The sequence below is a fragment of the Halichoerus grypus genome, chromosome 4, assembly GCF_964656455.1.
Source record: "Halichoerus grypus chromosome 4, mHalGry1.hap1.1, whole genome shotgun sequence".
NCBI classification, from domain to species: Eukaryota; Metazoa; Chordata; class Mammalia; order Carnivora; family Phocidae; genus Halichoerus; species Halichoerus grypus.
The window spans coordinates 162,061,725-162,076,095 of record NC_135715.1 but is presented as its reverse complement, the minus strand read 5'-3'; the positions used below and the strand labels follow the sequence as shown (position 1 = coordinate 162,076,095).

The following is a 14,371-nucleotide window of genomic DNA, read 5'->3' as shown; positions in this document are numbered from 1 at the left end:
GATTTTTCTATCTCCATCACAAAATATCAGATCATAGAAAAATAATATGACAGCTATAAGTACCTCAATATTTAGCTCTCAATCCATATGAGTATTTATTCACTTTATTTTAAATCAAAGGCTGACTGGGAGTTAAGATGGTGGAGGAGTAGTGGGACCCTAAGTTTGTCTCATCCCTCAAATACAACTAGACAGTTATCAAATCATTCTGAACACCCAAGAAATCAATTGGAGTTCTGAGAAAAGAAATGCTGCAGGTCTATAAGTAGAAAAGCAACCACTGTTTGGAAGGTAGGAGGCACAGAGATTTGAATCTGGTGTGATATAGCCGAGGATACAGCAGTGGGGAGGAGGGCCTGCTTAAGGAGGCTACCACAAAGTATTATAAGCAGCAGAGTGCAAAATCAGAACTTTTAGAAGACTGCAACTACAGTGAGGGACATGCCTGGCTTAAAGGTGCTAGATGGTGAAGTGGGGCAGAATCCCAGGTGTCACAGCGTGATCTGAGGATCCCTGGGGTCACAAGAAGAACGGGTGGTAGCTAAGTAAGGCACAGTTCCCAGGTAGAGGAGCGTAGAAGCCACCCAAGAACAGCGAGTCTAAGTGCCAGCTTTCTGCTCTGTGTTGCCATAAACTGATCCCCTACATGATCAAGCGACTGCTTTCCTGAGACAGGTCCCCCAAATGGCAGAAGTGTGGCAAGACCATCCCTGGGAAGAACAGCGCAGGTCCAAACTGTAGGAGTCCCTAAACTTTGGAGTTTTGAAACTCAGTCACGTGCCTGGGATAAAAAAGCTTGGACACAGGCAGGGTGAACACAGAGTTCTGACAGAAACGGGGGAGACAAGAGTGATTGAGTGCTTTTCTGTGAGGGCTCACTGAAGAGTGGGGAGTGCAAATTTTCAGCTCCGGGGCTCGAAAGCAGAATGCTGCCATATCCATCATGCCCATCTGTGCTGAAGTCTTCAGGGAGCAAAAGAGCACCCCCTAGTGGAGCCTGGAGCCACTTACACCAAGCCCAGCCTCCCTGTGCACTGCAGGCGCATTTCCACTAGGGCAACTGCACCTGAGAATCAGCACAACGGGGCCCTTCCCCCAGAAGACCAGCACAAACAACTCCCTTGCACCAAGTCTACTGATCATAGATGGCTGAAAAACTTTGGCTCTAGGGGAAAACAGTAGCTAGCATTCTTTGTATTTTTATTCTTTAGTTATTATTTTATCTTTTTCCAATTCTTTTTTTAATCCTTTTTTAATTTTCACTTTTATAAACATTACATATATTTTATTTTTTGTTTCTTTTCATTGTATTTATATATTTTTTTCTTATTTTGGGATCTAGTTTATTTTATTTTTAAGATTTTATTTATTTGAGAGAGAGAGATCATGAGCAGGGGGGAAGGGTAGAGGGAGAAGCAGACTCCCCACTGAGCAAGGAGCCCAATGTGGGACTCAATCCCAGGGCCCTGGGATCATGACCTGAGCTGAAGGCAGAGGCTTAACCAACTGAGCCACCCATGTGCCCGGGATCTAGTTTCTTTTAACAAGTAGACTAAAACACATCCAGGACTTAGTTTCTTTCTGTTGTTGTTATTGTTGTTTCTTTCTTTTTCTTTTCGTTTCTGGACAAAATGACAAGACAGAGAAATTCACCCCAAAATAAAGAACAGGAGGTAGTACTCACAGCCAGGGATTTAATCAATACAGATATAAGTAAGATACCTGAACTAGAATTTAAAACAACAATTATAAAGATACTAGTTGGGCATGAATAAAGTAGAGAAGACATTAGAGAAGAATCCCTTACTGTAGAGATAAGAGAACTAGAATCTAGTCAGGTCAAAATTAAAAATGCTATAACTGAGATACAGACCCAAGTGGAGGCCATAAAAACAAGGATGAAGGAAGCAGAAGAGTGAATCAGTATTACAGCGGTAAAATTACACGAAGTAATGAAGCTGAAAAGAAGAGTGAAATAAAACTATTAGAGCATGAAGGTAGACTTAGGGAACTCAGCGATTCCAAAAAGCAAAATAATATCTGTATTAGAGAAGTCCCAGAAGAAGAGTGGGAGAAAGGGGACAGAAGGTTTATATGAACAAATCATGGCTGAGAACTTTCCTAACCTAGGGAAGGAAACACACATTCAAGTCCAAGGGGCACAGAGAACTCCCCACAAAAGCAACAAAAATAGGTCAACACCATGAAACTTACAAATTACAAAGATAAAGAGAAAATCCTGAAAGCAGCTTGGGACAAGAGGTCCTTAACGAGTAGACATGTAAGGCTGGCAGGAGACCTGTCCACAGAGACCTGGTAGGTCAGAAAGGACTGGTATGATATATTCAACGAGCTAAATGGGAAAAATATGCAGCCAAGAATACTTTATCCAGTAAGGCTGTAATTCAGAATAGGAGGAGAGATAAAAACTTTCCAAGATAAACAAAAACTAAAAGAATTTGTGAACACTAAAGCAGCCCTGATTAAAGGGGGCCATTTAAGCAAAAGAGAGACCAAAAGTAACAAAAACCAGAAAGGAACAGAGACAATCTACAGGAACAGCGACTTTACAGGTAATACAATGGCACTAAATTCGTATCTTTCAATAATTACACTGAAAGTAAATGGACTAAATGCTCCAATCAAAAGACACAGGGTATCAAAATGGATAAAAAAACAAGACCCATTGATATTCTGCTTAAAAGAGACTAATTTCAGACCCAAAGACACCTCCAGATTGCAAGTGAGGGGGTGGAGAACCATTTATTATGCTAATGGACATCAAAAGAAAGCTGGAGTAGCCATCCTTATATCAGACAAACTAGATTTCAAATTAAAGACTGTAATAAGAGATGAAGAAGGACACTGTATCATAATTAAAGGGTCCATCCAACAGGAAGATCTAACATTTGTAAATACTTATGTCCCTAACTTGGGAGCAGCCAAATATATAAATCAATTAATAACTTAAAAAAAGTCATTGATAATAATACAATAACAGTAGGGAACATCAACCCACTCACAGCAATGGACATATCACCTAAGCTGAAGATCAACAAGGAAATAAGGGCTTTGAATGACACACTGGACCAGATGGACTTCACAGATATATTCAGAGCATTTCATCTTAAAGCAGCAGAATACACATTTTTTAAGAGTGCACACGAACATTCTCCAGAATAGATCACATACTGGGTCACAAATCAGGACTCGACCAGTACAAAAAAGACTGAGATCATACCATGCATTTTTTTGGACCACAATGCTATTAAGCTTGAAGTCAACCACAAGAAAAAATTTGGAAGGACCACAAATACATGGAGGTTAAAGAACATCCTACTAAAAAATGAATGGGCCCATCAGGAAATTAAAGAAGAATTAAAAATAAATACATGGAAGCAAATGAAAATGAAAGCATGACAGTTCAAAACCTTTGGAATGCAGCAAAGGCAGTCCAGAATGAAGTATATAGCAATACAGGCCTTCCCCAAGAAGCAAGAAAAGGCTCAAATAAACAGCCTAACCTTACACCTACAGAAGCCAGACAAAGAACAGCTAATAAAGCCTAAACCCAGCAGGAGAAGATAATTAATGAAGATTAGAGCAGAAATCAATGAAATAGAAACCAAAGAACAGTAGAACAGATCAGTGAAACTAGGAGCTGGTTCTCTGAAAGAATTAACAAGATCGATAAATCTCTGGCCAGACTTATCAAAAAGAAAAGAGAAAGGACCCAAATAAATAAAATCATGAATGAAAGAGGAGAGATCACAAACAATACCAAAGAAATACAAACAATTATAAGAGAATATTATGATCAATTATATGCCAACAAATTAGGCAATCTGAGACACGGATAAATTCCTAGAAATATATGAACTACCAAAACTGAAACAGGAGGAAATAGAAAACCTGAACAAACCCATAATCAGCAAAGAATGTGAATCAGTAATTTGAATCTCCCAAGAAACAAAAGCCCAGGGCTGGATGGCTTGCCTGGAGGAATTCTACCAAACATTTGAAGAATTAATACCTATTCTTCTGAAACTTCCAAAAAATAGAAATGGAAGAAAAACTTCCAAACTCATTCTCTGAGGGCAGCGTTACCTTGATCCCAAAACCAGACAAAGACCCCACCAGAAAGGAGAATTATAGGCCAATATCCCTGATGAACATGGATGCAAAAATTCTCAACAAGATACTAGCTAATAGGATCTAACAGTACATTAAAAGGATAATTCACCATGACCAAGAGGAATTTATTCCTGGGCTGCACAGGTGGTTCAACATCTGCAAATCAATCAACATAATATACCACATTAATAAAAGAAAGGATAAGACCATATGATCCTCTCAATAGATGCAGAAAAAAGATTTGACAAAATACATAATCTTTTCTTGATAAAAACCCTCCACAATGTAGGGACAGAGGGAACATACGTCAATATCATAAAGGCCATATATGAAAGATCCACAGTGAATATCATTCTCAATGGGGAAAAACTGAGAGCTTTTCCTTTATGGTCAGGAACATAACAGGGATGTCCACTATCACCACTGCTGTTCAACACAGTACTAGAAGTCCTAGCCTCAGAAATCAGAAAATAAAAAGAAATAAAAGGCATCCAAATCAGTAGGGAAGAAGTCAAACTTTCACTATCTGCACATGACATGATACTCTATGTAGAAAACCTGAAAGACTCCACCAAAAAATTGCTAGAACTGATACAGGAATTCAGCAAAATCGCAGGATATAAAAATATATATATATATATATAAATCAATACACAGAAGTCTGTTGCATTTTCCTTCCATTTCTATTTTTTGGAAGTTTCAGAAGAATAGGTATTAATTCTTCAAATGTTTGGTAGAATTCCTCCAGGCAAGCCATCCAGCCCTGGGGGGATGGAGTAATTGGGTGATGGGCATTAAGGAGGTCACTTGATGTAACGAGCACTGAGTGTTATATGCAACTGATGAATCACTAAATTCTACCCCTGAAACTAATAATACACCATATGTTAACTAAATTGAATTTAAATAGAAAATTTAAAAAAAAAATCAAAGGCTGACCTTTCCATCATTTTTTATGGTGATAAAAACTAATTAGCACTACTCATATGAAAAAAAGTAAAGCTGGTGCAAAAATATTATAGAATCTATTTTGAAGCTCAATGAAGTGTTCTGTTTTCTTCTGTTATTTTGCATTCTATCAGCAGATAGGTATAAAACATTGATTTTAAATATGACCGTTCTGTAAAAAACCACGTTGGAGGCTTCAAACAAACTCTACTAAGGAACTGTAGTAATTACAAAGCTTAGTCTGATAACTGAATTAACAGAAGTTCAACATATTTATAAGCCAGAATTTAGATACATTCTTGCTGTAACAGTTGTGGAGATTCAATTTATAAATATTTACTACACAAATACTATATGCAAGAAAGATATAAAATGATTAAGAGGTGGCTGCCTATAGCATAATAAAGTGAGGCAAATGCACAAATATACAACTAAGGCAGAAAATGCCATTATTAGGATATAAATAATAGCCCACAGAACATGGAAAGTGATCTAATTCAATAAAAGAGTTTACAGCTATTAATTCAGAGGAGACACAGCATGGTAGAAAGACTTTTGAGTTGGATGGTCATGCATCCAAATCCTGTTCCAGTCACATTTTAGTTGTTTAAACAAAAAGTGATTGGCTTTCTGAGTAAATATAACTCCTCTGTGACTCAAGAGTTATTGACTATATACGTTTGACCACAATATTTTGTTATTTCAAAATAGGAACAATCATTTAAATCTATTTACTTTTTAAGTGACAGTATAATTTTCTTAAATTCTAGATAATTCTGAGAGATAGTTTTAAATAATTAAAATACTTGAAAATGCTAGTAGTACTCTTTAGCAATTAAATTCTAGACTTATGTAATCAATAACTTTTTTTTTTAATAATCAATACCTTTAATGACTTACCTTTAACAGTTGACAAGGTGTCTGCCCAAAATTATTAATCATCCCTTCTAAGGCTTTTCTTTCCTTCTCATCTGTTAAGGCATCCAGATCCACAGCTCCTAAAACAAAGAGAAGTAGTCAACTCACTACAGAGTGAAAACTAAGCAAGCCACATAACTGATTAATATAGTGGAGATTGAATAGTGTATTTTCAACAAAATAGCATTCTGTTTTTCAGTTTATAAGAATATTGTGAGACAGGCAATTTTGTATACGATTCTGTTTATTTATTTATTATTATTATTTTTTAAAGATTTTATTTATTTATTTGACAGAGAGAGACACAGCTAGAAAGGGAACAGAAGCAGGGGGAGTGGGAGAGGGAGAAGCAGGCTTCTCGCGGAGCAGGGAGCCCAATGCGGGGCTTGATCCCAGGACCCTGGGATCATGACCTGAGCCAAAGGCAGACACCTAACGACTGAGCCACCCAGGCGCCCCATATTTATTTATTTATTTATTTTAGAGAGCAAGAGAGCACATGAGAACACGAGTGGAGTCGGGGGCGGGAGAGGAGCAGAGGGAGAGTGACAAGCTGACTCCATGCTGAGTGTGTAGCCCAACTCAGGGCTTAATCCCACGAGCCTGAGATCATGACCTGAGCTGAAATGAAGAGTTGGACGCTTAACAACTGAGCCATCCAGGCACCCCAAGAGGCAATTTTTTAAAAAAAAAGTGACTTCAAACATTAAGTATGTATAAAAATAAATTCCATCCATTATTTAGAACAAAAATATTTTAAACAAAAGTTAACTGGTAGTGCATAAAAGTTTCTTTTGAAAACGTACAAACTGGGGCACCTGGGTGGCTCAGATGGTTAAGCATCTGCCTTTGGCTCAGGTGATGATCCCAGGGTCCTGGGGTCGAGCCCCACATCGGGCTCCTGGCTCAGTGGGGAGCCTGCTTCTCCTTCTCCCTCTGCCTCTCTCCCTGCTCATGCTCTCTCTCTCTGTATCTCTGTGTCTCAAATGAATAAATAAAATCTTTAAAAAAAAAAAAGAAAATTACAAACTATTTCACAGTACACCTAATTGTTGTCTTCATGATAATCAAGCTGAAACAAGTGTAATAACCACACAAAAGACTGTTAAGTTACTGCTTATCTAACAAATACTGGGAAAGGTGATATTCTGGTTAACTGATTATACCCAACCATACTTGATATGGTTAGTAAGCGGCCAAACTAGGTAAGTTGGATTTCAAAGCCTATGCTCATAACCACCATGCATACTACCTCTCTACAAAACTATTATCAAATGAATATGGCAACGCAAAAACATACTTGTCTGTTTACCAAAAGGCATGTGGACTCTGCTCAAGTTCACATAAATTCACACTATTCACAATCTTTACTACTGAAGGATTAGAAAAAAACTACTTCTTAAGGCTTTCAAAGCCTTCAGAAAATGTTCTTGATCCCGAGCTAAATATTAGAATGATGTCAACTTATTTTACCATTTGAAGAGTTTGTTATTTATAATACTAAAGGTCTTCTTTGCACTTATTGTAGGACCTGACTGAATAGGACACTTAGGGCCAGTAATCAAAAACTTTTATGCCACCAATAACTGACATTTATAATTAGATTTGCATATATACTTTTTTTTTTTTTATCCCCCTTCAGTCTTCCCTGCACCTACCTCCCCTCTGGCAATCATTAGTTTGTTCTCTGTATTTAAGAGTCTGTCTTTTTGTTTTTTTCTTTCTTCATTTGTTTTGTTAGAACTTATTTACATCATTTTTAAATTCTAACAGTTATTTTTTTTTTAAGTTTTACTTAAATTCCGGTTAACATACCGTGTAATATTAGTTTCAGATATACAACATAGTAATTCATCAATTCCATACATCACCTGTTGCTCATCAAGACAAGTGTACTCCTTAATCCCCATCATCTATTTAACTCCTCCCCCACCCCCACCGTAATCATCAGTTTGTTCCCTATAGTTAAGAGTCTACTTCTTGGTTTGTCTTTTTTGCCCCCACCCCTTTACTCATTTGTTTTCTTAAATTCCACATATGAGTGAAATCATATAGTATTTGTGTTTCTCTGACTTATGTCTCTTAGCATTACAGCCTCTAGGTCCATCCATGCTGTTACAAATGACAAGATCACATTCTTTTTTATGGCTGAGTAATGTTCCATTGTGTGTGTGTGTGTGTGTGTGTGTGTGTGTGTGTGTGTGTGTGTGTGTGTGTGTGTCTCACATCTTCTTTATCCATTCATCTATCAATGGACACTGGTTGCTTCCATATCTTGACTACTATAAATAATGCTGCCATAAACAAAGGGATACACAGATCTTTTCAAATTACTGTTTTCATATTCTTTGGGTAAATATCCAGTAGTGGAAATCATAGCATACTTCTGTTTTTAATTTTTTGAAGAACTTCCATACTGTTTTTCACAGTGGCTGCACTAATGTACAAGGGTTCTTTTTTCTCCATATCCTTGCTAACACTTGTTATTTCTTATGTTTTTTATTTTAGCCATTCTGACAGGCATAAGGTGACTTCTCACTGTGGTTCTGATTTGCATTTCCCCGATGATGAGTGATGCTGAGCATCTTTTCATGTGTCTGTTGGCCATCTGTACGTCTTCTTTGGAAGAATGTCTCTTCAGGTCCTCTGGCCAGTTTTAAAATCGGATTTTTTTTTGGTGTTGAATTGTATAAATTCTTTATATATTTTGGATATTAACCCCTTATTGGATATATCACTTGCAAATATCTTCTCCCACTGAGTAGGTTGCCTTTTTGTTTTGTTGATGGTTTCCTTCACTGTGAAAAGTGAAGATTTGCATATATGCTCTCAACTACTATTTTATTTTTTATTTATTTTTTATTTTTTTTAAGATTTTATTTATTTATTTGAGAGAGAGAATGAAAGAGAGCACATGAGAGGGGGGAGGGCCAGAGGGAGAAGCAGACTCCCTGCTGAGCAGGGAGCCCGATGCGGGACTCGATCCAGGGACTCCAGGATCATGACCTGAGCCGAAGGCAGTCGCTTAACCAACTGAGCCACCCAGGCGCCCTTAACTACTATTTTAAAAAACCCACTCATCAGTCTCTTAATATTTCAAATAGAAAAGATCATTAAAACTATTTTTAAATGTAGTCTTTCTCATGACCAAAATATCATGTATAAACATCAATTAAATGATACTTTCCATCAATGGAATGTAAGATAAAAAGTATATAGGCTTATACCTTCATAACTACAGTAATAGAAAACATTGAGTGCTTCCACTGCCGCTGGCCCCCTCTGTTTATAGCCAAAAATCAGATCTATCCATTCATGAAGATGAGCAGAAACATATTCAGACTCCTAGAAAAAGAAAAAATAATATAGAGATACCTTCCAACTACAATGTAAATATTGGTCCTTTAAAACGTAAGAGAAAATTAAGCATTTCCACACACAAATCTTATCACTGTTAATAAAATTATCTCAAAATCACGTTAAACATTCAATCAGTATCTACCACATATTTTGGATATACTCTATCTAGTATAATGTAGACATATTTATTAATTTTTTTTTGAAGATTTTATTTATTTATTTGACAGAGAGAAACACAGCGAGAGAGGGAATACAAGCAGGGGGAGGGGTAGTGGGAGAAGCAGGCTTCCCACTGAGCAGGGAGCCCGATGCGGAATTCGATCCCAAGACCCCGGGATCATGCCCTGAGCTGAAGGCAGACACTTAACGACTGAGCCACCCAGGCGCCCCATTTATTAATATTTAATAATACGTATACACCTCTTAACTAATGGGTAAAGAAAATAACTCAAGTATTCTAATAGCCTAAATATCAACAACAAAATACTTAATAATGGCTATGGATATATATTTGCTGTGAAATTTCCACTGAAATAGCTATCTAGAATTCAATTCAAAGAAACAAACCAGTTGGGGTTGATTAAAGGTGGCTGAAAATCACTCCCTCCAACCTACCCGACCCAACACCACCCCACTAAGAAGGTGGACTGTGTGGCAGGCAGAGGCTTGAAGGACCTCCTGAAGCCTGTTAGTGATGGTTTGGAAAAGGTATGGGAATTGTTATTGGAGACAGTAGAAAAGGGGGCTCAAGTTTAGTTCCATCAAAGATAGAAAGAGTACCTAATCAACTAATGAATCTGGGGATAGAGATTTTTTTTTTGGTTTCTATTTTAATTCCAGTTGGTTAATATACAGTGTAATATTAGATTCTGGTATACAACATAGTGATTCAACATTTCCACACAATGGGTGGGGGGAGGTGTTAAATAGGTGATGGGGATTAAGGAGTGCATTTGTTGTAATGAGCACCTGGGTGTTATCTGGGGATGGAGATTTTCCTGCTAATTGGATCTTTTAGCTGCCTGTGATAAAGTGTGGGAGGAGTAAGATGAATTTAAAAAAAGAACTATTCATGGGGCGCCTGGGTGGCTCAGTGGGTTAAGCGTCTGCCTTCGGCTCAGGTCATGATCCTAGGGTCCTGCTCCAGTACTGGCTCCCTGCTCAGTGGGGAGCCTGCTTCTCCCTCTCCTCCCTGCTCATGCTTTCTGTCGCTATCTCTGTCTCTCTCTCTCAAATAAATAAATAAAAATCTTAAAAAAAAAAAAAAAAAGAGCTATTTAGGTTTTAAGCATAACTTTAAAAAAATATAAAGGAGCAGGTCTTGCTGGCTTCCAAATAAAATTATTTCTCATTCCCAGGATACTAGAGAGCAAAGACTCTCTAATTGAGAAATGGCCAAGGTCAATGATCAAATCAGGGTGTCACCAGTAAAATATGGCCTCAGGCGAAAGTTTAGTTCAAGAGTGTGGCTGTGAAGCAATCTGCTGAGACTTCAAAGATTTAAGGTTGTGCTGCACAGGCCCACTCAACTAGAAAACAGAACATCTTAAGAATCTTAATTTTTCCATAGTAGCCTCCCACTGGGCCCAAAGGAAATAAGAAGCTGTTTAGATTCTAAAGTAATGTGAAATGGTTTTTATCCAATAAAGTTGATGCATAAGAAACCCAGAAAAATTTAAAAGATATTGTATTAGTTCAGTTAGTTCAGACTGAAAGAGACAAACTTCGAAAAGGATGAGACCGTTGGCTTTCAATTTACTGTGGTTAGGTAAGAGGCTGACAAAGATACTCATGCACTTTTTTTTTTTTTTTAATGTAAAAGAAACAATGACTCAAAGCAGGAAGCTAAGAGCCAAAGGGTAAAACAAAATAGCCATAGAGAACCACTCCTAGGGAATAGCACTGGGCCCTAATGAAAGAACTGAAAGCATGTCCCTGCTGGAATTCTGAATTGTTATAAACCAGTTACTGCTAGGTACCTCTTGCTTTTCTTTCCCCCACCTTTTTAAATTAAATTCTATGCCCAACGTGGGGCTCAAACTCATGAACCAAGAGATCAAGAGTCACATGCTCTATGGACTGAGCTAGCCAGGCACCCCTTCTAATCTCCCTTTTGAATGAGAGTGTCTATGATAGTTCTTCTGTCTCTGTCATAACACGGTTGTTATGTGGGGACAGATAACCTGTTTCTCTACTCCACAGTCTTCAGATGCAAGAGCAGACAAACCTGAGTAGTTTTGTGCCCACATGGATTTAATTTAGATTACTAATAAGATTCTGGACTTCAGACCTCATGCCTTCATGAGGTATGGATCAGCAAATTACTTACTGCTTGTGGGCCAAATTTTACTAGCTCCAGATTTGTATAGTAGTACAACAAAGCCACATCCATTTCCTTTTGCATTATAATGGCAGAATTTTGACACAGACCTTAAAGCCAGCGAAAATATTTACTACCTGGTCCTCTATAGAAAAAGTTTTCAAGGGCACCTGGGTGGCTCAGTTGGTTAAGCATCTGCCTTCGGTTCAGGTCATGATCCCAGGGTTCTGGGATAGATCCCTGCATCAGGCTCCCTGCTCAGCGGGGAGCCTGCTTCTCCCTCTCCCACTCCCCCTGCTTATGTTCCCTCTCTCGCTGTCTCTCTCTATTAAATAAATAAATTAAATCTTTAAAAAAAAAAAAGTTTGCAGATCCCTTACTTAAAGGTCCCTGACATGAGACTTTGGGAGGATCTTGAGAGGAAGTATGTACATTTTGCATGTAAGAGGAATGCAAATAATTTGTAGTCAGAGGGCAGACTGTATGTGGAGGATTAAAGATGGTTGCAAATTCTTTTTTGCAACCTCCCACCACTGAGAGATGGAGTTTACCTTCCTTCCTCTTGAATCTGCACTGATCCTACTACTGTATGACTCTGACAAGGTGACACAAGTGCTGTGACCGTTCACAGGCTTAAGCCTTAAGAAAGCATGGAAGCTTCCAATTTTGTACTCCTTCCTGAGCTGTAGACATGTACATGAAGAGGAGATATCCTGAGATTACATGGGAAGGAAGAAAAGCCCAGCATTGCATTGTCTCACTCAATGCAGCCTCCAGATGACTCCAACCTCAACTGCTATGACTGCAAGGGCATGAGAACCTCAAGCAAGATGAGAACTGCTCAGTTGAGACCAGTTAATTCACAGAACTGTGAGAGATAATAAAATGACTAAATTTTAAGCCACTAAATTTTGGGTAGTTTATTGCACAGCAATACATAACTGAAACACAGGCTTCTAACATATTAATATAAGGAGCATGTCTTCCTAAAATCCTGGACTCCTACACTTCATGTCATAGATAATACAGAGGAATGCATCTGAGAAGTTCCTGGCTAGCTAATCAGTAACAGATTTTTTCTGAGTTGCTTAATGTTTTTTCCAATTCCTTATTCATGCATAGTGTTACTGCTTACAAATATTATGATCTAATCCTGAATTTTATAAATTTGACATACTATATACTAATGACAAAGAACGTTTCCAAGTATTGGCCTAATTAGTTTCAGACTCTGAAACATTTCAGTTTAGATAGAGAACTAAGTGGACTATTGTAGGGGGAAAAAAACGCATCATTTACAAAATGACACAATATCAGTGTTTAACTCTCACTACTCTTTTTTTTTTTTTTTTAAGATTTTATTTATTTATTTGACAGAGAGAGACACAGCGAGAGAGGGAACACAAGCAGGGGGAGTGGGAGAGGGAGAAGCAGGCTTCCCGCTGAGCAAGGGGCCTGATGCGGGGCTCGATCCCAGGAGCCTGGGATCATGACCTGAACTGAAGGCAGACGCTTAACGACTGAGCCACCCAGGCGCCCCTCTCACTACTCTTTTAATCCCAAACTGGAAATTCAGCTAAAAACTAACATTTTTTAAAAGTGGAATTTAGGATTTCGCAGTCGTATTAAAAACTTACTGAAATCCTTCAGAGAAAACAAAAATGTACTCATCCTTGTTAGATTTTTTTTTTTAAGATTTTATTTGTTTCTTTATTTGAGAGAGAAAGAGAGCACAAGCACAAGCCGGGGGAGGGGAAAAGGAAGAGGGAGAGAGAATCTCAAGCAGATTCCACACTAAGCGTGTAGCCTGACAAAGGACTTGATCCCAGGACCCTGAGATCATGACCTGAGCTGAAATCAAGAGTTGGACACTTAACCGACCAAGCTACCTAGGAGCCCCTCATCCTTGTTAGATTTGAAACAAGTGGGAACTGCAAAACACCAAACGACACCAGCTTGGTGGTTGGAATAGTTTAAAATACAACAGGCAGTTATCTTATAGAACTGAATATATATATATATATGTTTTTTTGCTATATATCCTTGGGACTATACTATATTCTTACTGTATCAGAAGATTCAGAACCTCAAAATAAATTACCATATTATACTCTCTACAACAGTATACGTAACAGATGACAAATTAATCTAGAAAAATAATTAATAGCCAGATATACATCAATCTATTCCCTAGAAAACACATGCATCTCTACCTTAGTAATCTAATAAATAAACACAAAAATCTGAGGTGCCTGGGTGGCTCAGTTGGTTAAGTGGCTGCCTTCGGCTCAGGTCATGATCCCAGCGTCCTGGGATGGAGTCCCGCATTGGGCTCCTTGCTCAGCGGAGAGCCTGCTTCTCCCTCTCCCTCTGCCTGCTGCTCTGCCTACTTGTGCTCTCTCTCTAATAAAGAAATAAAATCATTAAAAATAAATAAATAAATAAAAATAAACACAAAAGTCTTACCAGAGCTTTCCTATGTTTATAGATGAAATCTTCAGCTGACTTAGCCCATTTGGGGAGAATGACATCATTTACTACTTCTTTGGAAACTTGTAGACAACCCAAGTTAAATTCTAAGACAAATAAAAGATAAATGCATCAAATCATTTTAGATTTAAATAAATCAAGTAAAACAAGTATAAGGGCACAATCCTTAGCAAAACTGAGGCTTCTTTTCTTCTCTAAAAG

The 14,371-nt window shown here is 38.0% G+C and overlaps 1 protein-coding gene across 2 annotated transcripts in view; it reads right to left on the bottom strand.

Moving 5' to 3' along the window:
• NBEAL1 (neurobeachin like 1) overlaps positions 1-14,371 on the bottom strand; it is a 179,444-nt gene that overhangs the window by 29,046 nt on the left and 136,027 nt on the right. For both annotated transcript variants that reach the window (XM_036073916.2, XM_078071206.1), the window contains 3 exons: positions 14,147-14,256; positions 9,228-9,345; positions 5,983-6,080 (listed from right to left, as the gene is read on the bottom strand). In XM_036073916.2, the coding sequence (XP_035929809.2) occupies positions 5,983-6,080; positions 9,228-9,345; positions 14,147-14,256 (326 nt within the window). The remainder of the gene's footprint in view (positions 1-5,982; positions 6,081-9,227; positions 9,346-14,146; positions 14,257-14,371) is intronic.